General features: G+C 50.5%; 1 protein-coding gene across 1 annotated transcript in view; it reads left to right on the forward strand.

Moving 5' to 3' along the window:
- Positions 1 to 27486, forward strand: part of EFCAB6 (EF-hand calcium binding domain 6) — a 241137-nt gene that overhangs the window by 189094 nt on the left and 24557 nt on the right. Inside the window, 4 exon segments of the mRNA XM_021091409.1 lie at positions 368 to 562; positions 5458 to 5613; positions 13642 to 13837; positions 16912 to 17103. Of these exon segments, the coding sequence (XP_020947068.1) occupies positions 368 to 562; positions 5458 to 5613; positions 13642 to 13837; positions 16912 to 17103 (739 nt within the window).

A 27486-nucleotide genomic window follows, 5' to 3' on the forward strand; every position in this document is an offset into this window, starting at 1 on the left:
CTGGGAGCAGTGGCTTTCAAACTTGGATGAGGCTGTGGCTCGCCTGAGGTCTCGCTAAGAGCAGATCCAGGAGTTCCCTGGTGGCAAGTTAAGAATCCGGCATCGTCACTGCTGTGGCGCAGGTTCGATCCCTGGCCCGGGAACTTCCACGTGCCGGGGCTGCGGCCAAAAAAAGAAGAGCAGATTCAGCTCAGGTCTGGGGTGAGGCTCAAGATTCCGTTTCTGACTCCCCTGGGGGCGGCCGATGCGGCGGGTCTGCAGGGCACACGGAGGGCGAGGAACAAGGCAGAGTCAGGGCAGACGTGGTTAAAACCCTGAGCACGTCGCCCCGACAGCCACCGATGTCCGTGCTTGTTTGTCTTTGAAGCTACGACACCGAGGGAAGAGGGCATGTCACTTACCAAGAGTTTCTACAGAAGCTGGGGATCAGCTACTCAGCAGACGTTCACCGGCCCTACGCAAACGATCACTTCAACTTCATGGGTCACTTCACGAAACAGCAGCAGATGCACGAGGAGCTCCGAGAGCTGCAGCAGAGCGCGGAGAAGGCCGTGCCGCCCAGGTGAGTCCGCACCTGCGGCCCCGGGAGCCGGCCCTGCCTGGCGCCTTGCTGCCCAAGTTGTCCTGAAATTATAACACTTGTTCACGGCTGTGGATTCTAGAAAGCAGAGCTGTAAAGGCATTAAAGGGCCATAAGCCTACCCCACCCGACCCAGTCCCCCTCTCAGGTCAGTCATCTTTTATGGGTCACCCTTGCACATTGAACCTTTGAGGTGTTGGCTAACCTAAGCACTTGGCCTCTGCTCTGAACAGCTAGAAGACAGGCCCCGTGAGAACACACCTGTTCAGGTCACATTCTGCAACTGAGTACTCCTACGTTAGGGACCTAATCCCAAAGAAATAAAGCCGAAGAGGCCAGCAGGTTAGCAGGTGGAAGGTATGGCTTGCAGTGTGTCTTCAGCAATAGAGACATACAGAATCTGTCAATCCCAAATGAGCGCCCTGGCTTATGGAGGGGGCCCCGAAGAGTAGGAGGTGGGGTGTGCCCGTTACCGTTGTCATCGGCGAGGCTTTGGGAACGCTTGTGCTAGAAGGCTGGTTGGCGATGAAATTATAAACAGTCTGCACACTGTGCTTGGAGCGACACTGACGTATATGGTCCACAGGGACCAGGAGATGCCGTGCTGAAGGGCGTGTGTTGTATTTGGCTACTGGGACTGTGCACGAGTCTTTTCAAAGTCTAAAAACCAGTCACTAAGGTCATGTTTAAAATTTTACACACTGGGTAAAGAAAACGTGGTATGTAAAGATTTAAAGAAAATATAAATACACCACGGAATATTTTTGAGCCATAAAATGAATGAAATCTTGCCATGTATGATAACATAGATGGACCCTTAAGGAATTATGCAGAGTGAAACAGGTCAGACAAAGAAAGGCCAAAACCATACGATCTCACTTATAAGTGGAATCTAAAAACAAAACAAGGAGTTTCCGTCACGGCACAGCAGAAATGAATCCGACCAGGAACCATGAGGTTGCGGGTTCGATCCCTGGCCTCGATCCGAGGGTTGAGGATCCGGCGTTGCCGTGAGCTGTGGTTAGGTCACAGACGAGGCTTGGATCCTGTGTGGCTGTGGCTGTGGCTGTGGCTGTGGTGTAGGTCGGCAGCTGTAGCTCCAAGTGGCCCCTAGCCTGGGAACCTCCATATGCCATGGGTCCAGCCCTAAAACGCAAAAACATAATAACAGTAATAATTTAAAAATAAATGAATAAAAATAAAAGCAAAACAAGCTCCTTGATATGGGAAAGAATGGTGGTTGCCAGAGGTGGGCGTGGCGGGGGGGATGCTGAAGTGGGGGGAGGGGTGCAAAAATACAAAACATACAGCTTCCAATTACAACAGAAATCAGTCCGGGGGAGGGGTACCCAGGGGGACTGGAGTCGGTAGCGGCAGGTGCTGCGTATTTGGAAGGTGCTGAGAGTCAGTCCTCCAGGTCCTCGCCCAGCGGACGGTGGGGCTGGAAATGGCCCTGTGTGCGCAGCCGCGCCGTCTCGATGCCGTGCGCCCGACACAACCATCGCGCTCCGTGTCAGTGAGGCCCCGGTAAAAACATGAAACTTGGGAGAAAGTTGTGCCACATTAGATGTGACCCTGAAGCAACGAGACAGCCCTTTGCGACCCGTCTGTCCTTGGCGGCCGCCCACCAGCGCGGCCCAGGCCTGGGCCCCTCCTCTGCTCCGCAGCCCTGCCTGGGCTCCCGGCGGGCGCGCTTACCTCTCTGTCTGTCTGTGTCCTGTCTGTCCCTTCAGCGCTGTCCCCACCGCCCCTGGAGGAGTGGATGAGCGCTTGCTAAATAGGATGGATCCCCGGAGGAAAGAAGCCCTCCAAGGACACAGGGATGAAACGTAAAGGCTAAATGGGGCTTAAGAGAGAAGCCGTTTGAACACAGCCATCAATGATGTCTCAGTTACTGAGTTTCAAAGCCCGAAGGCAGGGAACTGGGTGTGTGAAATTTCAAGTAAAAGCATGCACGGGATTGGTATAAATCAAACGCGCCATAAAACTAATGAACACGTGGAATGCGTCTTTCCCAGGCAGGGCTGGCCTCATTACCTGCTCGCGCGTCCCCAGCAGCCCCCGGCCCCGCACTTGTGCGTAATGAGGCTCTGAGAAGATGCTCTCGTCCGGCAGCTGCTTCCTCTTCCTGTTTCTGCTCCTAGTGCGAGCCTGGATCTGGGGCTGGAAGACCCACGGGCCACTTCAGAGCCCCAGGCTCGGCTAATTCACTGTCGCAGTCCTCCCCAGAGACCAAGCGCTCTCGCCGAAGAGCCCGATTCATGGAACTCACCGCGGACTTCTGTTTTCTCCACAACGTCGGAGGGTGACCTCGTCGAGCACCTCTGCCCTTCAGGACGGCGTGCTTTTCCGTTCCGGTGTCAGTGGGGCTCCCAGACCACCCCGCCGGACAGTCCGTCGTCGTTTTCACTGAAGCTCGGGTGAGATGAGGGTGCAGGAGTCGTGTTGGTTAAAGAGACTGAGATTTTATATCTGCCTCTTACTAAGAGAACTGATTTTGTTTGAAGTGGCCTAAATACGTTTGAAATAGTAAGAAGAATTGTTTTTTCAACCCATATGCATTTTCCGTGCCTTGTGCCTTTCTGCCCGAGTCGGAGGTGAAGATTCAGAAGCTGAGCAGCAGGAGTGAAGCATCCCCAGCAGCGGGGCCACTTGCTCTAAAATGCAGACTGAAGGCTCAGGAGCAAAACCGGCTGGCCCGGAGTGCAGCCGGCTGTGTGTCAGAGGGACCCTGTGGCGTCCCGCTGGCCGTGACAGTGGCCTCTCTGTGCGCGCTGGTCCCGTTGTCCAGACCGGGAACCAGGCCGTGTGTCGGCTGACCCGGGGGGCTGCTTGGTCACGTGGCGGGACCGACACCCCGATTCACCACTTGCCCGGCGCGCATCCTTGCTCCGCAGGGGAAGTAATTACTGCCTAGAAACCAGCCCAAGAAGTGCTGAACGCCTCAGTTTTCTAAAAATATGTATCTCCAGCAAGTTTGGCTGTTTTTTTATACCTTCGTTTATAGGATTAAGTGGTAGAGTACAGTCGAGACGAGGAGCAGTCACTCTGCACCCTGGGACCGAATTCCAAGCACGCCTGCGAGGGACCCGGGATGTGGCTGCTCTCTGTGTACCTTCACTCGATCCAACTGCTCGGAGGCGCACGCCCGCCAGCTCGGAACTGGAGGTCTAGAAGCGAGGGAGACGGGGACCCACGGAGCTCCCCTCCCGCCTGGGACCCCGCCCCTCCTCCTCTTCTGATGGCTCACTTTTCTGTTGCTATGGGTGATTTTTTTCCCAAGCATCCTCGAAGGCCTGTCCTCTCCACAAATACGTATCAGAGGTGGCTACAATCACCAGCAAAGATTTCCTGTCTGGCGTTTCTGGCCTGTTCTCTCCCTGGGTGAGAACCCACAGCCAAGCCTGGGTCCAGCGAGCGCAGTGCTGAGTGTTCAGGGAAGAGCTCTCTGGAGACCCAGCGGAGCCGAGGCAATGGGACAGAATCAGTCCACCCTGGGTTGGGTGCAAGACTGCTGATTCTTAAACACGTCCACACTTTTTAGCCCTTCAGCAATTTTTTTTTTAAGTCTGGGAAGAATTTTCCTGAAACACTGAATCAGACACTTGAACACATTCAAGAAGGTTAGCCCTCGAGCTGGAGCGGGAGCCGCAGCTGGACGCTGTCTCCGCCGGCAAGGGAAAGCTTGGCCGAGCCCCGTCTTCTTCCTATAAAGTGGTAGTGAGGACTTTCCACCGTGGCTCAGCAGGTTAAGAACCCAACTAGTATCCATGAGGATGCGGGTTCAATCCTTGGCCTCGCTCTGAGGGTTAAGGATCTGGGGTTGCCACAAACTACAACATAGGTTACAGATGTGGCTGGGATCTGGCGTTGCCATGAGCTGTGCTGTAGGCCGGCAGCTGCAGCTCTGATTGGACTGCTAGACTGGGAACTTCCACATGCCCCAGGTGCGGCCCTAAAAAGGGAAAAAATTGGGGTGATAAGTACCCAGCTCCCTTGCAGCGCTGTTGAGAAGAATAAATGGGCTACATGAAGACAGCACAGCTCCTGGTTTGCCAACGATGCACACAAATGATGGTTGTGTTTCTTAACAACAGAGCACCTGACAGTACACAAGGGGTCCCTGGACCACCCCCCGCCCCAGAGCACACTGATAAAGCCAAGGCTCCCGGCCTGTCTTGCTCCCAGCTCCTGCATTCCTGCCTCAGGGGCTTAGCGCTGGCCATCCCTGGGCCCTGAAAGGTCTTCCAGGGGTAAATGAATCCCCACTGAGTCTTTCACCTGCCATCTCTGCTCAAGTGTCACCTTCCCAGTGAGACCCAGCTGCACCCCTTACTGGGAACCACAGTGGGGCGTTCTCAGCCCCACTCACCAGCTCTCAGCTCATCCGCTGACCTTCTGACCCACTGTGCAGTTGCATTCTGCCCTCTGCTTATCACTGGCCCAGAATGTAAATGCTCCCTCCCTAAATTCGCTTGGTGTGTTCCAGCACCTGGGCAGTCCCTGGCATCCGACAGGTGCTCACCAAATCCTCATCGAGAGACTGGCGGTATACTCCCCCTGTCTCTAGTATCACTGCATTTTTAAATTCTTGACTCCATTTTTAAAGTACTAATTCTAATCAAAAGTCAAGGTTGTAATTTCTCTAACATAGTTTTGCTAATGACAATAATAATAAAATGGCAATGATACAGACTTATTATTTTTCCGGAATCCCTTTCAAGGTAAATGTTACACCAAGGCGGCAAAGCATCTTGAAAATTAGTTGTCAGGTGAGCCGTCAAAGCATCACATTAGAATGCTCATGAAACCCCGGCTTTAAAGAAATCATTTGTTTTCCTGGCTTCAGCCTGTGTCTCAAATGTATTTTCTTTCAGGGATAAGCTTAAGGACCACTATCAAGATATCAGCAAAGCCCTCAGCAAGCTGGATAAACCTAAAAATGGCTCCATATCCTTCTGCAAGCTGCAGAAGCTGCTGCAGGAATGCGGTTGTTCTCTGAAGCAAGAGGAGCTGACTGACCTTCTAAACAGGTTTTCTTTGACAAAGTTGGCTCCGTTTCCCACAGCACTAAAAACCAAGTTGTCACGTTGCTTTCTTGAATTTCTTCTTCTCTGTCCACTCAGAGAGGCTTTTGGCATTGAAACAGCCTCCACGGCACCCAAAATTCAGTTTCTATCTATACATCCAAGTACCACGTTGTACTCATGGAACTTAGATGATGTTATAAACCAATGTGACCTCAGTTTTTAAAAAAAGAAAGGACCTTTACATATTCCACTGGCAGGGCTAGGTTCTAATGGATTTGAGTCAACCCAAAGCTAAAAGAAAGCAACTGGACAAATGCGTAGCTGTTCCTGGTACGTCTTAGCAGCGTAATCATCCTTTTTAAACATTATGTTTACGTTACCCAAGTTATTCGTGAACTTGGGCAAGAGTCAGATCGACCCCCAAGGCTTATTAGAAACAGAAGCCCCCTTCCCATCTCCTCCTCCCCTGAACCACTAGCTTCCAACATTTTAAACTCCTATCTTTTGGTACTTCACTCAGTGGTTCTAAGCAACACACTCCTACAACTACATCTTGATTTTTTCACTTCAGGCAGTGTCTACTGACTTCCTCCCAGGAAGAGCGGAGTTAACTCTTTTTCACCCATCCCTTACCACCAACCACCTCACCCTCTCGGCCTCCACCACCCCAGGGAAACGCACGCAACCTTTACCGCCATGGGCTCCCTGTCACGCTGCGTCACAGTTTGGCTTCAGTGCAACCTTCAGGGTTTGTGTTACTGTGACCAGCTGCTCACTTCTCCTGTATAGCATTTGGTTTTCCCTGGAATTAATGATTGTCTTATTCTTTTTTTCTGTTGGCTTAGTTTCTGTGTACTTCTTCTTACTAATCGAACCCAACTCACCCCCACTTGTGAAAGCTCTTTCCAGTGTGTTCAGAAACATCAGCGAATCTACTGGCTTCATCTTCTTGGATGGCCCTTTTCACATTCTTGATTTCTCAGAAATTTTCTTGATTTATTTCACTAATGAATTCCTCTCCTGCTCGTTTCTCTCTGAAACTCCTATCATTACTGATTAGTGACCACCTAGAGTGTTTCCTTATATTTTTAAATCTTTCCTGTCCTCCATCACTTTTGCTTCTTGCTCCACCCTCTGGGAGATTTCCTCAGTGTTAGTTCCCAACTCGTCTTTTGAGATTTTTGTCTCTGCTAATCATACTTATAGTTTTCATTACCAGAACTTGTTTCTGTTCTCAGAGTGTTCCTTTCCTATAGCATCCTGTTCTTGTTTCATAGATGCACTATCTCATATCTGGAGATATGAAGAATAGATTTTAAGTTTTCTTTACCCAAGAAGTCTTTCTTTGGTGTTGCTTTTTTCCTACTATCTTCCATATTAGGCATTTTCCTAAAAAATATGCTCATATCAAGAGTGAGAAGATTTCCTGTCATGGTTCAGTGGTAACAAACCTGACTAGTATCTATGAGTGCAGGTTCAATCTCTGGCCTTACTCGGTTAAGGATCTGGAGCTGCTGTGGCTGTGGTGTAGGCCAGCAGCTGCAGCTCTGATTCAACCCCAGCCTGGGAACTTCCATATGCCGCAGGTGCAGCCCTAAAAACCAAAAAAAAAAAAAAAAAAAAAAAAAAGGCAAGATACTAAGAGGCAGATTAGAAGTTCTGCACAGATGGCTCGAACTAGTTACTTTGGTTTGAACTACTTTGGTCAGGTAATCTGGTAGGTAGTTTCCTTGGGTTTTCCCAGTGTCAGAATCTTTAAAACTTTCTCTTTGGGCTGGTCAGATTTCCTAGGGAAGGCATAGAATGCCCGGTTAAATTTGGATTTCAGATAAATAATTTTTAAATATAAGAATGTGCCAGGAGTTCTCTTTGTGTCTCAGTGGGTTATGAACCTGACTAGTATCCATGAGGATATGGGTTCCATACCTGGCCTTGCTCAGTGGGTTAAGGATCCATTGTTGCTGTGGCTAGGGTGTAGGCCAGCAGCTGCAGTTGCAATTTGACCCCTAGCCTGGGAACTGCCATATGCCATAGGTGCAGCCCTAAAAAAAAAAAAAAAAAAAAAAAAAAAGAATGTGCCATGCAATATTAGGTATATATTTATACTAAAAATTGTTTTTGTTCATCTGAAATTCTAACTTAATCAAATATCCCTCTAGGTTTGTGTTTGTTTCTTTGTTTCTCTAAATCTGTCAAACCAACCCAAGAAGACTTGCTCGTCTCCTGCTGCCAGCCCTCTGGGAGTTGACCAGGAAAAGAAGGCTGGAATTTTCTACAGTCAGTCTGATAAACTGAATAATGCCCCCAAAGGTATTCAGGTCCTAATTCCCAGAACTGGCAAATGTTACCTTATATGGAGAAAGGGTCTTTGCGGATGTGATTGAGTCAAGCATCTTGAGAAGGGTGGTGATCCTGGGTTATGTGGGTGAACCCAGTGTGTCACAAGTGCCCTTATAAGAGAGAGATTTCACCCAGAAGTGATCACAGAGGGAGAGATTGGAGTGCTGTGGTCACAAGCCAAGGATCTGCAGCAGCCCCCAGAAGCTGACAGAGGCAGAGAACTGATTCTTCCTGAGAGCCTAGAAATGTGTGATGTTGAAAGCCAGCCACTTTGTGGAATTATATGAGAGAGTCATAGAAAGCAAGTAGAGTCAGTATATAAACTCACTTTACTCCCCATTTCAGTAAAAACCCGCCCCGTCTTGAACAGCCGTTACCCTCCAGTGGAGAAACACTTTCCATCCCCAGAGAACCACCTCCAGCTCTTCGGCGTGGGTGGTGGGAAGGTGGGGGATGGGCACCCACCCACCTGGAGCCTGGGGCAGGGCATGGGGTCAAATTGTCTCCCACACCAGCTTTTAGCCAGTCCTCCTGTTTTAACCCACTTTCATTCCTATTCTAGACGTAGCTGGCAACCCACCTCTGGAGGCTCTGAGGTATGCAGGGTGTACCTACCTGCTATAGTCACCCAATGCACTTATTGTTATTTTGAACAATTATCTATTAGCTCAACTAAGAATAAGAAAGTAAGAGATTCTATTTTGCCTTCATTTATTCCTTCTCTTATGCTCTTTCTTTAGGTAGATCCACATTTCTGAATGATCTGATTTTCCTTCTTTCAGCAAACTGTGTTTTAACATTTTTTTTTTCTTTTTAGGGCTGCACCTGCAGCATATGGAAGTTCACAGGCTGAATCGGAGCTGCAGCTGCTGGCCTACACCATAGCCACACCAACACCAGATCCTTAACCCACTGAGAAAGGCCAGGGATCAAACCCTCATCCTCATGGATACTAGTTGGGTTCCTTACCACAACTAGTGAGCCACAACTCCATAAAAATTTCATTTTAACCACAGCTTGATGTGTAATCTCAGTTCCCAAACCAGGGGTTGAACCTGGGCCACAGCAGTGAAAACACCAAATCCTAACTACTAGACCACCAGGGAGCTCCCAGTTTTAGCATTTTTTGAAGGGGAGGGTGGCTGGTGATGAATTTCCTCAGTGATTGTTTGTCTGAGAAGATATTTATTTCTTCTTCACTTTTGAAGGGTAATTTCACTGGCTATAGAATTCTAGGTTGGTGATTTTTTTTCTTTCAACACTGTAAATATTTCAGTCCCCTTTCTTGTTGCTTGCATGCGTTCTGATGAGAAGACCTATGTAATTATTATCTTTGTTCCTCTGAAGATAAGTTTTTTTCCCCTTCTCTGGCTCCTTTCAAGATTTTCTCTTTGTCTGGTTTTCTGCAAATCGAATATTATATGCTGAGGTATAGTTTTCTGGTATTTTTCTGCTTCATGTTCTGTGAGCTTCCTGGAAATGTGCCTCATGTCTGTGATCAATTTTGGAAAATTCTCAGCCATTATTACTTCAAATGTGTGTTTTTCTGATCCTTTCTTTTTTATCTGGTATTGCAATTATGTGAATGTTCCACTCTTTGAAATCATCCCACAGTTCTTGGGTATTCTGTTCCAGGAATTTTCTATCGACATATTTTAAGCTCACTGATTTCTTTTTTCCCCCTCAACCATGTCCAGTCTACTGATGGGCTTATCAAAGGCACTTTTCATTTCTGTTATGCTGTTTTTTTTTTTTTTTTAATTTCCAGCATTTCCTTTGATTCCTTCTGAGAGTTTCCATCTCTGCTTACATTAGCCATTTGTTTTACATGTTGCCCACTTTTTTTCCACTAGACTCCTTTACAATTGAGTCATAGATAGCTATTAAGTTCCCTATCTGATAATTCCAAATTATGTCATGTCTGTGACTGGTTCTCATGCTTGATTTACTGTCTCTTCAAACTGTCGTTTTTTTCTTGCCTTTTAGCATGACTTATAGTTTTATTGTTATTGTTGAATGCCAGACATAACATATCAGGTAATAGGAACTGAGGTAAAAAGGTCTTTAGTGAGAGGTTTTATATTAATTCAGGTAGGCGCTGGGCTGTGTTTAATGTTGCTGTAGCTATCAGTGCCAAAGTCATTGATTCCCTCCAGTGTCCTTGCTTTTGTCTCTCCTGTTTTATTATTGGGCTTCCCTAGGAACTCCTCCTTAAACAGAGTCTTTGTTTGAAACTCTTTCCATTGTAATCCACTGTTATACAGGACCTGGTTTCTTATGGTGGTGAGGAATGGGGGGGGGGTTCTATACCCTTATGATTAAATCTCAGGAGTTTTTTTTCTTCTTTTTTGACCACTCTACGGCATTTGGAGTTCCCAGGCCAGGGATCAGATCCAAGCTGCAGTTGCACCCTATGCCATAGCTGTGGCAATACCAGATTCTTAACCCATTGTGCTGGGCTGGGGACCAAACCTGCATCCCAGTGCTCCAGAGATGCCTCTGATCCCATCGCACCACAGTGGGAACTCCTAGATCTCAGTCTTTTAGTGGGCATGAGTCCCTGGGCTTCAAACTTCAGATATGTTCCATAGCTTTTTTTTCTCCCTTAGGTGAGACAGGAAGTCTAGAGGGAGCTGGGTTGCTAATTGCCCTTCCCCCAGATGGGATAAGGCTCTGTAATATCTGTTCCCATGGAAAATATTTTGGAGAAGGCTCTGACCATATTTCCCAAGGATTATTCTTCTCTTTCCCCTGCCAGAGCCAAGAGGGGACCATCCTCAGATTTTCACTGTGATAACCTGGTGGTATTCTTGAAGATAAAGCCCATGAATGTGAGGGAGGACCCCTAAGACTGGCCCCCAGGAGTTTCTCACTCTCATGCTGGTCCACACGCAGCCTCCACCTGTTGCTCAAGTTACCATCTAGGTATCCTGCCAGCTTGTAGCTCCAAAGGCTTTTGGTCCAGGAAACAGATCTTGACTGTAATTCTTGATATTCACCCTTCTCTCCAGATTTGGGGTGGGGGGAACGTGACATTTTGCCCTGTGTCCACTTGTGATGGGACCAAGAAAAGACACCGATTTTTAGTTTGTTCAGGTTCTCTCTCATTGCAAGGTTTAGAGTGACACTTCCAAGTTCCTGCATGTCTGATCTCCCCACCCCGCTCTTCACTTTCCCATTCCACATCCCATCGTTTGTCAGCTACAATTTCTCTCTGGCAATCTCCTTAAATTTAACTTTTAAATGTCCTCCAGCCTCAGAGAGGTTCTCTCTGCTTGGTGGATTATAAAACACAAAACCCAATGGACAGCATTTCATGATTATGACTATATAAATATGCATAATTCAAAATAGACTTTTCTAAATAGTCAGCGTCCAAGTAGGGAATGACGCTTAACTTCCTTCTCGGTGGTCTGCCCCCAGGCCTCTGTGTCCACCTTGTTGTAGGAAAACTGAGTGGCGGGGGGGGGGGGGGTTCCATGCATCATTTCTCAGCTTAGAGGAAAGATGGTTCTCTGCGTAGGAAGCTGTTCCCAAGCACATAAAGTGCAGGGTGATTTCTTTACCCTTTGCTGTTTTCCAAACACGAGGCTCAGGTAAAGTTCCCCATCGTCAACCTTCAGCTGTTCTGCAGAATTCTGTCCCACCTTCTGCTCTGTGGCTTTTCCCTGACACCCTCCATCCTAGATGGAGCCCGCCCCCCCCCCTCCATTCTCCTGTTCCAGGTCTGCCACCAAAGAACGTCGGGGGCTCTCCCTGCGACTTCCCCAGGTCAGATCCCTTTTCTTATATCTTAGATCTTTTTCAAGTCTTAATTTACATCTTTATTTTGCTGGAGTACTTCCTGAAGTGATTTCCCAAGAAAAGATGGACAGGAAATAAATTTCCTGAGTTCTTTGTCTGAAATTTTGTTTTTCCTTCCCACAGATTGCTAGCTTGCCAGAATATAGAATCCTAGAGAGAAAATAATTTTCTGTTACATTTTGAAGGATAGCACTCCATGGTGTTTGAGCTGAAAGAAGCCCAATGTCTATGCGTGGTGTGTGTGTGTGTGTGGTGTGTGTGTGTGTGTAGGGAAAGAAGGACCATCTCAACCTCAAAAGCTGTATGTTTTCTCCCTTAAACAGAGTTTTTTCTCACTAAATCTATTTCCAACTGAACAAGAATTCAAATGCATTCAGGACATAAATCACGGAAAAATAGCACCAGATAAATAATTAAATGATTACAAGAGAGTCTTGTTAAAGCGTAGTTAGGCTTGATCCTTTTAAAAACAACGACAAAAGGGCTGTGGAATTTCTGCAGTCCACCTGTCAAGGGGGCGATCAACTTTTTTATGAATCGAAACCTTCATAAGGAACCATTGCTCCGTTGCTTGTTTCTTCTCAAAGACCTCTTGATGATAAACATCTCTTTGTAATTATATGTAGATTATTCTTTTCTAGATCCAAAATAGACTTTTCTAAATAATACTGAGATTAGCATATGCATCTGATTTTATTACTAAATTTTAATACCAAGTTGGCAATTTACAGTGCTGATGAAATAGGGCTGATTATCCTTTTCCTCCGTGTCTCCGTCGCGCGAGCCAGCGATGCGGGGTCCGTGGAAGGCGGCTCTGCAGCTGCAGGTTGGAGAAGCACAGCTCTTGGCTCCTTCTCTTTAGAAGCCGACATCCAAGTCGCTAGAAACTTTTCTCTCTGTCTCCCCGACACCCCAAAAGCTGTTCTTCTCTGACGCATACTCCATCCTGTCGCAAAAAGGCGGGAGTCCGAGGGCCAGCAATCCCTAGGGAATCTCAATTACAGAAAGGTGAACTTTTTCCGCTGCATTTTGAATTATTTTACATCCTTAATATATGTGCTCTGTATTCTCATGAAACTCGGATTTGCTCTTGCCGTGTATTCTTTGAGAATGTGGAGGAGTCCTCTTCCGCGTCTGGGCAGAGGGCAGGGAGAAGCCTCTTTCTACGTGGAAGTTCCTGCTGGGTGGAATTTCTGTTTGAGAAAATGCAAAGCCATATAGCTTTCATAAAAGGGTGTTTTGGGCACTTTCATGCTGACAACGTGGCTTCAACCATTCTTGAAAAAGAAGTCGCTGTCTGTTTTACTCCGTGCCTCTTTTCCTTTTCTCTTCTTGGGGGAATTTCGCTCCTTTTCAGCCTCCCCGCCGCGTCTCGGTGCGGGCCCTCGTTGGCCAAGGTCTCTGCGACCACGGTGCCTCCCCATCCTCCCTCCCCTGAAACCTCGCCTCCCCATCGCCTCCGCCATCACATCGCCGGCAGATTCATCTTCCCAGGATACCCCTCTGCAGTGTCACGTCCCTGCCGAAGCACCGTCATTTGCCTCAGTCCCAGGACCAGGCCTCCTCCTCCCATCCTCTGCTCTCCAAAGTGTGAGCGCTCTTGTCCAGGCTTCAAGTCTCAGAGTGTCAGGACAGGACACTCTGTGGTCCCACAGCTGGCAGTGGCCCTGCCCCCTCCCTCTCATAGCCCTCCCGGGTGCCTTCCACCTCTGTGTTTGTGTGCCCGACTGCTGGCACAGCTAACCATACACGTGCACCTGCAGGCCAGGAACAGTGTCTCCATGTCACCCGTGATCTCCACACTCTCCTGTGCTCAGCACGTGTTTGTTGAGTGAATAAGTGATGGGGTTTTTAATTAACATATTGTTTTCTTTCTTTGGGGACAAGTTGGGGCATCAGCTGGCATGATAATTCCATCAGTTACCTCGACTTCTTGAGAGCAGTGGAGAACAGCAAGACAACAAGGCCTCAGCCGCGAGAGAAGAAAGAGCGTGTGCCCCTCGATTTTGCGACCCTGAATCCGGAGGAGGTTCTGAAGAGCATCCAGGAGGTGGTCGCCGCCTCGGGTCAGGCTTTGTCGACGGTATGACACGCGGGGCGCTTTCACTGTGGCGACTGGGGTTCTGGTGCTCAGGCCCGTTCCTGGAAAACCACCGTCCGCCCTCCCCCTCCTCCTGGACCCTCACCTCTGTCCACTCTCCTGGGGGCATCAGAATTCGATGCGTTGGTGGAGATCAGTTATTCATTTGAGCAAGCGTGTGTCCACTGTTGCTCTGTGCAAAGCCGCGGTGATGGCACGTGGCCAAAGTCCTGGTCTGGGTCTGCGGTGCGGGCGAGGGGTTCCAGGGAAGGAGGCAGAGGACAGAGGCCTGAGATGAGAGGGGCTTGGCACCTCCCTGTGAGCTCAGGCTGGGGGATGGGAGGTGTCAGGTGCCCTTGAAGAGGCTGGCCGGGGCTGGGCTGCGGCACAAGGGCTCGTGGTGACCAGCAGTGGGGAGGGTGCGAGGCGGGTGTCCCTGAGCACACCCACATCGAAGCTACGTGGCAGTGGGTGCTGGGGGGGGGGGCCTCGGAAGACAGCGCTCTGGCCGTGTCCCCGGAGAGGTGCTGGGCCCCACGGGGGTCCACATGCATGTTCTCCCTGCAGCTGCAGCTGCAGAAAGAGAGATGTCATGTGCAGAGGGCAGGGCTTGCAGTTTAGTGAGATGGCGGATCCAGGGCCTCGCATGCAATGCTGGCAGACGCCATCCAGGCAGCACCGTCAGAGCAGGATTGCAGGATCACAGACCCACCAAACGCTGGAACTGCTCATGGAACCCTGTGCCCACTCCATGCCAGGAGTCCAGGCATAGGGGTCAGGGGAAAGAAGGAGAAAGACAGAGACAGACAGCCTGTGAACGTTCTAGAAGCCAGCGGGAATGCCTTCCTCTCAGAGAGCAGATATTGTTTGCCCATAGGAATTCTTTTTGAGGATTTAGCATTTTTGTGTCTTTATTTCAAAGACTACCTAAAGATCAGAGAGAAATTAGCATGAGCACATGGCGAGTCATCTAGAAAGCTCATCTGTACACCTTTCCACAGCCGGCTGCCCTGGTCCAGTGGTCACCCGTGAGGACTACAAACTCGGATGTGCACAGGGGCCAGTGGTGGCGAAGTGAGCTGGAGGCACAGCCCCGCCCAAGGGCAGCCTCTCCTCAGCCCCCATCAGTGGTTGCTGAGCTGAAAAATGGCCCCAGCTTTGCTAGAGCTTTGTATATTTCATGAGAAGCTATGAAACCTCCTGATTTCTAAATGTCAGCACATATTTCAGATTTGTCAAAAGCCCTGTGCAGGCCAAATAAATCCATTTGCAGGATGGCTTTGCCCTCTTCCGGTTTAAAGTAGCATCACTTCACATCTGGCAGGATGTTTCTCAAACCGAGGTCCATGGAACCTGTGGGAAGAACAGTGGTTCTCACTTCTGAGAAATACTCCTTAGGAGATGAGGTGTTTTGGGGTTTGTTTTGTTTTCTTTTGCCATATAGAAGTTCCAGGCTAGGGGTTGAATCTGAGCTGCATCTGCAACCTACACCATAGCTCATGGCAATGCCAGATCTTAACCCACTGAGCGGGGCCAGGGATTGAACCCGCATCCTCGTGGAGACTAGTTGGGTTCGTTACTGCTGAGCCACCATGGGAACTCCTGGAGCGAGGTTTTAAGCAAGAGAGGGAGTCTCTGGCTGGGAGACTGGCAGATGGATTGAGGGAGAGGGGGCTGCGTGAGGCAGCGAGGCGAGGGGCGTATGCGGTGTCTCGGGGTGGGGCTAGGAGAGGGTGCCGGACACTTGTCCCTGGAGACACGTCTCAGTGCAGCCTTACATTTGTAAGCAATGCCTTACGTTTGTAGGGTCTGATAGGTCCCTGAGACTTTGCACACTTAATTGCCCTCCTACCCCATGGCTTGTCAGGCTGGATGGACAGAGGGGGCGTCACGCAGCCCCAGGAAAGTGCAGGTCCCGAGGCCGGAGCATCTCCTAACACCTCTTTACGCAGAGCGCTCAGTCGGCTCTGCTTTGACCTTCATTCTCCTTGACATCTGCTGAGATCCCCTACGTGCCAGGTCCCTGGACAGGTGCATTTTCAGGTTGCTGCAGTAAAACCTGGAACAGCATGAGTTGCGAAGTCCCTCTTTTTATACCGAAGGCGTTAAACTCAGAGAGGTTGAGGGCTTACGGTGGGTGGCAGAGCCGAGGTCAAAGCCCACTTCCTGGCTGTGGCGCCACAGGTTTCCCCTGTACGGGGCTGTGTCGTGTTACCTCAGGCTAAATGCAGACTTGAAGCCAGGCAGTATTAAGGTTAACGGGGTAAGGCATATAACACCCCGTGGACTGATGGGGCATGTCTAGTCCTGAATGAGAATTCACCGCAGGGGCATCTGGGGGTGGGTCTGCCAGCACATCAATTCTCCCTTAAAAAAATAAGATCTTAACCTACCACTTAAGGCAGGTTTTCTAGTGCGATAGAAGGGCATGATTTTGTTTCAACAGATGGAAAAGAATGTACTTCTTCTTCTAGCAAATGTTTGCACTTGGTTTGCCCGCTATACGAGTGGGTTGGCATGTCTACCCCAGCCCCTTTGGCACAGGCACGGGGCCGTGGGGTCTCCACCGAAGGCCAGGAAAGGACACCAGTCTCAGGGTGCAAGCCCTGGGGTGGGGTGGTCCAGTGACTTCCCCTCCTGGCCATTTTAGCAAATGGTGAGACCCCTGCCCCACGCACCCCGACACGGCCGGGTTGCCCCTGGGCCTCCAGTTGCAAGTGCTTCATTCGGGAGCAAGAATTTGATGATGGAGAGAGACCTCGGGCAGGTGCTTCACCCCGGGAGCCTCTCTTCTCTGTAGAACTGGCCTCCTGGGACAGGCGAGGACTGGCTCCTGTTCACTCCTCCTCCTCTGCGAATCCAGGTAGGAGTGAGCAAGGCGAGTTTCCCAGCGACACGGCAGCTCCTACGCCAGTCACATCCTGTCTGTCTCTCAGTCCATGTGCATTTCCTCGGGATTTAAAATCTGCAGGGACTCGCACCTACACGATTCCATTCCCATTCAGAAAAGCAATACTTAAAATATTTTTGAAATATTCCCTGGACAGTAACGTCTGCCCTTTTTTTTTTAATTGTAGGCATTTTCTGCATTGGACAAAGAGGACACTGGGTTTGTAAAGGCCTCCGATTTTGGACAAGTTCTTAAGGAATTCTGTTACAAACTAGCAGATAACCAGTATCATTACTTTCTGAGAAAACTAAGACTTCATCTAACCCCCCATATAAATTGGAAGTATTTTCTCCAGAACTTCAGCAGTTACCTGGAGGAGGTAAGAATACCTACATCATACAAGCGTTTCCTTTTGAAAGGGGGCTAAAATTCGCTTGTGCAAAATAGATTACCGATTAAAACCACGTCAGATACATTGATAATCGCCTCAGTTAAATTAGTTCATTATAAATGAAAAACTGATATAAATTCCACAACGACCGTTAGAAGGTATGTATGTCTCCTCTACTTTATCAGGACGTTATTTTATTTTATTTTGTAACTTCGGAGAAGTTGAGGGACCCTGCTCTTGTCTGGTTATTTTAGAGTTCTAGGAATCGGAGATCCCTGAAGATGGTCTGATCTTCAGAGACGTGAGAGCCGCTGCGCCTCAGCCCTGGGGCAGCAGTGAGGGGACTGGGCTCCACCTGGGCAATATTTGTGAGGACCTACTATGTGCCAGGCCCTGGGCCATGTAGCAGCCAAGCCTGGGGTAGGGGGCAGCGTGGAGTTGGGGTGAGAGCGTCCTGGGGACAGTCTAGGAGGGCTTCCTGGAGGAGGGTGCGTGGCTGACCACAGGGCGCCTGTTCCTTCCTGGGACCACTCCTCTAGCGGCACAAGCTCTTTGTGCCCAGGCTATTTCTCCATCTCGAAAGGAAAAGGGACCGACATCATTAGCGACAGTGATGATCTGGTTTCGCCCGTTTGAATTTCTTCAGGCGCCATTCCGTGCTGAGTGAGAACGGACCCACAGGTGCCATGGTCCCTGGCCTCACGGAAGGGAAGATGAAAACAGACATGAAAAATCCGAAAATAACGCACCAGCTAAATCACAGCAGGCTTGTGCCAGGATATACTGTACTGCCCCCCCAGGAGCTAGGCCTTCAGTCAGTTGCAGGTGGACACACGTTTCTGTAATGAACACTCGAGTTCCCACGTCCTTCCTTGATCATCGATCTGGAATCCATTCTAGGAAACGAGAGCAAACAGCAGATCGCTTTTAAGGCTTGAGGCTCCTGGTGGAAGCCACAGCAGCAGCAAACTCTCTGTCGTGCTTTCTGAGGGCGAGCCCTGTTCTCAGGCCCTTTTCTACGTTAACTTGGGTCAGTCCTTCGCTGTCACTACAAGGCACGTGCGCGTGACGCCCCGTTTCATGGGTGAGCATCCCGGGCACAGACATCAAGTCACTGGCCGCAGCCGCCCCCAAGGTGAGCGGTAGCGCTGGCTTGTGGCCCCAGGCAGTCTGGCTCTCGGTCCCTCTCCTCTGGGGACGCCCTTATCTTCAGAAGGATGTTCCTAAGAAAGCCGCCGAGCACGGTGCCTGTTTTATAGCTTTGGGTTTGTGGTGGTTGCGTCGAATCCTGCCTTTGGCACTGAGGGTTTCCTTGCTTAGTATCATGCACTTTCAGCTTTCGCCAGGGTGTTACCCTGTAAAGGAAGGAATTCTCCTGAATGAACACGCCCCGCTCAGGGGTCGTCCTCCCTCCCATCTCGTGAAGACAGCGCGGCTGTGGGTCTCGTGTTCGTATCCCCTCAGCCAGTCTGTGTCTTTCGGTTGGGGCAGTTAGTGCCTTAACATTTAAGGTCCTTGTCGCTGTGTACGTTCCATTTTATTAACTGTTTTGGATTTGTTCTTGTTGCTCTTTTTTCTTCCCTTCTTCTCTTGTTCTCTCCTCTTGTGGTTTGATGACTAGCGGTGTATTTGAGTTGATTTTTCTTATTTGTTTGTGTATCCGTTGTGGATTTTTGGTTTGGAATATACCAATCATTCTGAAGGAAAGCAGTCTAGTCCCTCCTAGGGACAAACAGCGTTGATATTTTGGTGCATTTACTTCCAACCCTATTTTCTATACACCTGTCCTTTGGGGATGGGTCAAGGACGGAGAGCTTAACTTTGCTGCTGAATTTAGGGGTCTTTGGGAATTTTCTCAACTCTTAAAAAACCCCTTGTTAGGAAGTTGCTGTTGTGGCTCAGCAATAACAAGCCTGACTAGTATCCATCCCTGGCTTCCCTCAGTGGGTTAAGGATCCGGCGTTGCCTTGAACTGTGGTGTAGGTTGCAGATGCAGCTCAGATCTGGTGTTGCTGTGGCTGTGACGTAGACTGGCAGCTATAGCTCCGATTCAACCCCTAGCCTGGGAACTTGCATACACCGCAAATTCGGCCCTAAAAAGCCAAAAAACCAAATCAGAACAAAACAAAACCATTATTATTTGTATCAAAGTAACATGTCCATATAAAAATAAAATTGAATTATTGCAAAAGATTTAACGGCAGAGATCACTTGATGAACTATGTACCCCAGTCCTGCTTCTCCAAAGCAACCGGGGTCATTTCCTACTGCTTCTCCAGCCGTCTGCCCTGCAGTCAGCACTGCCTGCGCTCCAGATCTTAAATAAGGAAACCGCTCCCGGCTTGCTGCTGGGAGACCACGGGGCTTCCCCACCCCCGCTGCCCTGCTCCTGCCCTGCGGCCTCTGTGGGTCCCTCCCGGAGCAGCCTGTTCACCCACTGTGACATCGCGGGCATCTCCATGTCAGCAGTTCGTCTCTACAGGCTGGCTTTTGTCGGCTGTGTGCCACCCCACATTCACTCTCCCCAGTCAAGCGCGCGTTTCCGGCGCCCGCTGTGCACCAGCCCCAAGCAGAGCCCTGGAGTCCAGTGAACCTCGGGCCTGCAGTCCGGCAAGGGAGACGGCGAGACGCGAGGCTGTCTATCAGATGTCAGCTTCCAGTATGTGCTGTGGGGTAAAATAAAGCGGGACAGAAGGACCTGGGTGAGAAGGGACAATGAGCCGAGTCCCAGAGGAGGGGGAGGAGTGAACAGAGTGACCTCAGGGGAGGAGGCGTCTGGGGCACAGCCGGTGCAAAGACAGGGAGGAGGGAGCCTCCCTGGCCCAAGGTGCTGCTGCCCGGGAGGGAAGGAGCGGGAGGGGAGCTGCTCTCTGGGGAGGGGGGGCAGCGAGGGGCCACCCCCCCCCAAGTAACACGGAGACCCAGGGAAGGTTTGTGGAGAGGAGCAGCGTGAAGGGCTGCATTTTAGAGAAGTCACTGTGGATGCCAGGGGCCAAGGGCCAGGAGGGAGGACTGCCCACCCCTGGGGAGGGGTGCTGGGGGCGTGGCTCCGTCCTGGGCACCTTTGGAAAGTGCGACATGAAAGAGAGTCAGGAGTAGCCCAGGCTTTGGGGCTTTGAATGGGGAAGGGAGCTGGGGGACAGTGTCCTGGGCCAGAGGTCAGCTTCATTGACTTAGCTGATGCCCTGTCATTGGACCTTAGGTGGCTTCCAGTTTTCTGCGTTGTTACCCCTATAAGCATGTCCTTATCAAGTATCTATAAATAAGCACCCAGACCCTTCCATCAGCTTCCACTGGAGGATCCCACTGACCACCCTGCATCCTCGCGGGCTCTGTCCGAAGGTCATGGAGCCTGCAGGTGGAGGAGGCGGGGCCCAAGCTTCAGCTCACGACCGTCCTTGCTCATGGTTCACCGGCTCTTGGGTTCCCAGGTCGAGGGCCTTCGGACACTGCCCCTGGCTTCCTGGTGTTCGTTCGACTTGATTTTGCCTTCCTGTGTCCTTTGCCTCCGAAAGCACTTTGCTGATTGTCCTTTAGAGGAGGTTTCAGGGTTAATTGCACCATGAGTGACAGTGAGGAATGTGTTTCCAGACAGGAGGGAGCAGGAGCAGGTTGGCTGAAGGGCTGAAGGGCTGGACCGGGCTGTTGGGGCTGGGGGTGGGGTTTTCTGTTGTCCTGTTTGCTGATGGGGGAGGTGGCAGGAACAGACCCCCGGGGTCTGCCTCCCTTACTTCAGAGTTCAGGTCCCTTCCTCTAAGCAAAGGAGACGCGCTGAGACTTCGGAGCAGAGACGTGGGTTAGCTTTTCGCCAGGGCAGCTGGGATGGTACCCAGGCATGTGGGGGCGCGTGGCTGTGTACCTGGGGATGGTTCCTAGCTTGGAGGGGCGTGGCTGTGTTGGAGGGCGTGGCTGTGTACCTGGTGCTGATTCTGGAAGTGTAATCCTGGCATGCTGTTCTTAGTAGAAGGAAAAGAGGTGACAAACAGTAGGCATACTTAGTGCATCATCCTCAAGCTCATTAAACACGACACCAGCCGTCCTTCCCTCCGGGGGAAGCTTGGCGGCAAGTAATTAAAAGGAGATTACCAAAATGTAATTAAGGCAGTGGGTACCTCTCCTTGCAAAGGAAGTTCTCCGTGAATAATCCCCAGCCAGCCCGAATCCCTTCTTGGAAAAGGGACAGCTGGAGGGTAGCCGACACGTCTCATACGACCTCGAGTAGGATGAAAGCGCACCGTGGTGTAAGGTGAGGATGTTACACCTGCTGACGACCCACTTCTTAGACGGGGTCACGGCTACATCTGCCTTCAAACACTTGTGCTGATCCGTGTCTTGTGCGAGGTCACCCGGGGCAGGTGAAAATCAGCTCCCTTCACAACAGATGCCGCATTACTTCTGGATCCTGGAGTGTGGCTTGGTCCCTTCTGCTGCCCCATTAAACACCACTGACGTCAAAGTCGGGGTCAGGGACCAGGGCAGGTCACTGCCCCAGCACAGGCTCAGTGCATGGGCCTCACGTCTCCCTTGTGACACTGAGCTGCCCGGAGGCCCGTGAGCTGCCGATGACAAGGCATCATCAGGGTTTGCAGACAGGACCAGCGAACATGCTTCATGCCGCTGGGGGCATCGCGTCTGAGTCAAGATGAGAAACTCCAGCCTGCCTGGCAGAAAAGAAGAGGCACAGTTTCGTTGAAGCTGAAATGCTACCTGGGGGCTTGGTTGAAGAGTGAAAAAGAACAAAACAGGACAAGCCCTGGACGCGGGCACAGATACCGTTTTCACGTGATGTGATGCTCACCAACTGGGCGAAAACCTCGGAATTTCTGCCCTCAGCAAATACCGCTTTTTCACGTCTGGGAAAAACATTTTGCATTCAAAACGCCCTGTGGAAAATATGGAGTATCCCCTTGTTCTTAGAACTCATTCCTGTTTAACATTTCTTTTGAGTCTTAAAGTGCCGTTTCAGTATCTTCTGTGAATGTAAAAATAATGCTCAGAGCCGAAAGACTTTTTAAAAGACACAGTAGAAACCCATACGAAATCCTTCTACTTTATTACCATGGAAATAATGGAATTTTTAAATAAAATACACCCTCATTCAATGCAGAGTAATTATTTTGTCACATTCTCGCTAGCAGAGAGCCGGTGAGATCTGTGCTCACCTTGTGGGTATGATGTGTTGCCTTTACCGTCACCCAGCGAGATGTTAAATAACTTGAAGGTGGTTTGTTTTTTCCAAGAGAGAATTTCAGATGGTAGTTTTCAACCAAAGAGGAAACCTAAGGCACATCAAAATGTTTGTCCTCTTTTATGGACGTCTTATTTATATTAGTTGCCGACAGTGTGGCTTCAATTTATCCTTCTTTTTATTGTAAATTATAATGGCGTCCATGTAAGTTTAATGAATGGTATAAAGAATGAGGACACTTCCTTTCAGGAAAAGGCCCGAAGTTTATTGGGAATAAATTAAGGAAATTGTTAAGATAGGTCATTACTGTCATTCACTCTCGCCCCTGATGGCAAGAAAGGCTAAGTCCTCTTGATAGAATTTTGGTGATTTTTGAACATTTCCCCTAAATGTCATTCGCTTTCCACTTGCCAGCTTCATGTTTACTACCCGTTGTCCTGGAGACGGTTGAGGATATGGCCTGTTGGGGGGGGGGCACTGGGACACGTGGGGTGGCCTTGGTGACAGCCCAGGGTGAGGGGCTGCTGCGGTGGTGCCTAAGCTAAAGGAAAAGGGAAACTGTCGGCCCTCCTCGCGTGGCAGCGGCAGAGTGAAAATAACATCATCGCCCAAAGGACCAGTGAGGGGCACAACCGCTCAGGTTCCCTGGCCGCCCACCAGCCTGACGCACCGTCACTCTTGCAAGGTTACAGCAATCCCCCCAAATCCGAGTGCGCTGAAGCGCCCCTGCCTCCCAGGCCCCGCCTGGATCTGGAGCCTCCAGGCGGAAGGAGTAGAAGCCCCCTGCCTTCCCCAGTGGGGCGGACAGCCGAGGGACTGGGTGCCTGCTGCCTTAGTGGCTCCAGACGGGGCTGTGCCTGAAGCCGGACAGGGCTCGGCCGCCAGAGGAAGCGGGGCCTGGTCTCCACGCCTCTTGCAGAAATGCAAGGGGGCCACACCAGGCTTGCTTCCCCACCCCTGTGGAGGGTGGTCACACTGGCCCCTTCTCCGTCCGAGACCCCTTTTCAGGCACCACTGTTTCAGGGAGAAGATGAGGTGGTCGTGAATCCATGCGGTTTCGAAGAAGGCCTCTCCCAACTGAATTTCCAACAGAGTAGCAACCGCTGGAAATTAGTAAAGAAAATTTGAGCCAGTGAATTTTCTCTCCTCCAGATGTTCCTTGATCCCGGAGGGCAGGGGCAGTGTTACCCCATGTCTCTGCTCTGAACGGGGCCGGGGCCAGGCCCTCAGCCCGTCTCTAGGGAGGCGGCACGGCGGCTCCGAGACTCCACCTCCCGCTCTGTAAACACTGTTGCAAGCATTCTCCTTGAGTGTGGACCGGCTTCTTTCTGGATCCTGCCCTCAGTGGGATACTCTCTATAGGTTCAACACAAGAGGCCCGTGGCACGGCCCATCCAGGCAGACCTCTGCTCCCTCGGTCCCTCCAGGGCCACAACCGTCTCATCTCTAGTCAAATTCAGTTGCAATGTTTGGATCCACGAGGTGCCCGTGTTGAGCTGTACCATTGATTCTACAAGGTCATGACCAGATCAAGTAGCCAGGAGTCGGTCCAAGAAGTCATCGCCCCGAACAAGCCTCAAAGAGCAAATCCGGGCTCCAGATGGCACCAGCACCTTCATTATCACCATACAGCTCCGTGTCCAGCTCAGAGGGGGGACCCCACAGCTACGCGTCCAGCTCGGAGATGAGCTGCCTGTGTTCAGATCCCACATGACTTCCCACATTCAGCAAATGTGAGTGACATGTGTGCCAGGCCCTGGGCCAGCCCTGGTGCCCAGGCTGGTGGGAGGACAGGTCAGCAGCCTCCCAGTTCCCTTGGGGCTGGTGATTGCTCCAGCAGAAGTGGCTCCGATCATTCGTGAAGGAACCAGAAAGTTCCACCTCTTGGCTTTTGCTGAGGCCTGCACTTGAACAGTCCAGGAGGAGAGATTAAGAGGAAGAAGCACCCCACTGACCTAGCGATGGTGCCTGGCCTATCACTGTCGTCTTCTGGTCACCTGCAGTCAGAGACCAGCATCCCAGTGTGGCCACATCTCTGTCTGTATTTTACGGGTGAGGAAACTGAGGAACAGAGAGGGGACAGCATCCTTTCCAGGTCACACAGCTAGAAGTGCCAGAGCCGGGATTAGGGTTCTGACCAGCACCAGGCCCCTGCTCTCCGCCTCCTCCTGTCAGCGAGACCCGTCTGAGTGTTGGTTCCGCAGGGTTGTTCCTCGGATTAAGTGAGTTGAGGAGCTTTGTATGGTTCCGAACGTAGCAAACACCAAATGTTTGCATTATTTTTTTTATTCTCTCCTTCTTGAGTGAGTGCGTGGTTAATGTATAATGTTTTGTAATGATGTGATTATATGGTATGTAATTTATTTGGGTGGAAGAATTTATTTTAATAGTTTCATAAATGACTTCAGCCATGAGTTTATTGAATCATTAAAGGGTCGAAGGGGTGGCTTAAATGTTTTGTCTATGTCCCTGCCTTTTATGGCAATTTCATGCTGCCAAGGGCTTTGTGAATTGGGTGTTTGCAGAGGTGACGGATGGGTCCTTTGGGAATGGTGAGCTGTATGGTAGCTGTGAGCCCGGGGAACCGGGGGACGACCTAAGTGTGTGTGTCGGGGCAGAGGTGGCCCATCTGGCTCTCGGATGAGCCGGCACCATGTCTGGACATTAGGAGGCCGGGCTTCCCGGACATAAGGACTAGAGACCCACAGTGGGGAGGGCCCATGCTTTGGGCAAGGCTGGAGCCTGGGTCAAGGTGGGGGAGAGGGTGGGCACAGAGGGTCTGGGAGGGAGGCCGAGGGGCAGGGCTGTGCGGGTGGGTCTCCCCTGCTTGGCTCCATGGGTAACTCAAAACATCTACTTCTCCGGGGCAGAGGTGGGTCTCTGCGGTTCACCACTCAGTTCCTTGCTCTGCTGCCCGTGCCTGGGTCAGAGCCTGCAGGCAGGAGAAGCTCAGTCAGTGTTTATGAGTTGACGCAGCCCCCCTCACGTGCGCTGTGTGCTGGTGGCTGGGATCAGGAAGGATGCGAAGAGCCCAGCTCTGGCATCAGACCATCCTCAGCTCCGTCCTCCACTCCCAGGGTGGACTGTGGGTGGGTCCTCACCTCTCATCTTTGAGCCTCGCTTTGTCAAAAATAGGAGAACCATGGCTGCCCCAAAGGGCAGTGGGGGGTTGAGAGAAACTTCTTGAACACCTCAGCCTGGTGCATAGATGAAGGAGGCACAGTGAACAGTGGTCTCCAGAACTGGGTCTCACTGCCCTCAGTACTGGGACTTAGTGCCCTCATTACTGAACTTAGTGCCCTCATTACTGGGTCTTGGTGCCCTCAGTACTGGGTCTTGGTGCCCTCAGTACTGGATCTCGGTGCCTCCAGTACTGGATCTCAGTGTCCTCGGTGCTGGGTCTCAGTGCCCTCAGTGCTAGGTCTCAGTGCCTCCAGTACTGGGTCTCAGTGCCCTCAGTGCTGGGTCTTAGTACACCTTAATTCAGTTCCAAAGGGAAAGTAGCTGAAATCTCCAGATTCCCCCTCATTCTTTGCCTGGAAAGGACCCCTGTCTGGTCAGAGGTCCCAGTGTAGGCAGTGGTCATGCCACCAGGAAGCCTGGGACTGTGTCTGCAGTTCTGGTGTCACTCCCTCACTCCTGCAAGCAGCATACTGGGTTACTGATGCTCATTCATGCATCAGTAAGATCTCCAGCCCTTCTGATAGACAAGCATGTGCCCTCAGCCCTGTGTGTGTGTGTTTGGGGGTGGGGGGGGCTCTGGAAGCTGCAAAGTTGATCTCTTGACCGTGTGGGTGTCATCTGTAGCAGCACGTTTGCACACAGAGCTTTCACCTTATTTTCATCTGGATTTTTTTAATGTTTTATCTCTTTTTTTTGACAGGCAGTTTTTCTACTGTTGTTATTTTTAGCATTCATTAATTCACTGTAAATACAAATGAAGATACAGTACAATTAATTTCTTTGCTAATCAAAATATTTGATCAAATGAAGTAATTTTTCAATTCTTAGAAGTAATTATACTGTTCTTTAAAAGAAAGTGGAGGAATTCTTTACTGAGTGTTCCTAATTAGGAGTTTTTGCTACCTGCTGTGTTCTGTATGAAGTTTCAGGATATTTTTTTCTCCTCCTGTAAGGAATGATGGGGGGGAAATGTATAATTGTCTTCCTAACTATTCAGAACAGAACTTAGTGGCAGAATCGTACAATCTGATTAGCTAATTATAACCTTGTAATAGTTAAATTCATATACAGACATGTTTCTAATCTGGCAGCTGGAATGGACCTTGCTAAAGCATGTTGTACCACCAGGTGACTGTCACCCTGAAGGCCACAGGAAGGGTGTCACGAGTCCCTTTGCAGAGTTGCCCAGAGTCAAGGAACAGTGACAGCCAAAAAGCCACCTTCCTGTACTCTGAGCTCAGCCCCTTTGATTTCTTACCAATTAGAAATTCACACCTGAATGGGTCAGCTATTGCTGCGTAACAAACCACAGAACCTCCAGGGCAATAAGCATTTGCTGGGCTCCGGCATGTGTGCTGGCTGATCTGGGCGGGCCCAGCTCCAGTGGCCTGACTGGGACATCTCTGCTTCATGTGCCTTTCACCCCCCTTCTTGGACCTGAGTGGAGCCAAGCGGGTTCCTCTCAAGGTGGCTCCACGGATGCAAGAGGGTTTTCCAGTCACCCAAGTGGGACCAGCCCTGGGCCCGTGGGGCTCCTCCAGTTCATCAACTGGCACTGTGTGCTCTGGGAGACCCGGCTCGGAGTGGAAAGTGGTGTCCAAGGCACTGGGCTGTGGGGGCGGGGAGCCCTGGAGCCGGGGCGGGGTGAATTCTGCACAGACCTGTGCTGCCTCCCTGTGACACCCACTGGTTGGTGGCGGGGGGGGCTTGGTTCATGATTCTAAGCAGTGGCAGGATTTGGGACCACAGGATCACACTAGAAAGCTTGCTTTTTACTAAACAGGATACGAGGTCGCGGCTGTGTGTGAGACTGAGGAATCGGTCTCAGTTCCGTAAAAGTGAACTGTGATTAGTCAGCTCTTTGATGATTCCTATATTGGGACATTCTCTCTTTTTTCTTTTTAGGGCTGTACCTGCAGCATGGGGAAGTTCCCCCGGCCAGGGGTCAAATGGGAGCTGCAGCTGCCGACCCACGCCACGGCCACAGCAACGTGGGACCT

This window comes from Sus scrofa, chromosome 5 (genome assembly GCF_000003025.6).
Source record: "Sus scrofa isolate TJ Tabasco breed Duroc chromosome 5, Sscrofa11.1, whole genome shotgun sequence".
NCBI classification, from domain to species: Eukaryota; Metazoa; Chordata; class Mammalia; order Artiodactyla; family Suidae; genus Sus; species Sus scrofa.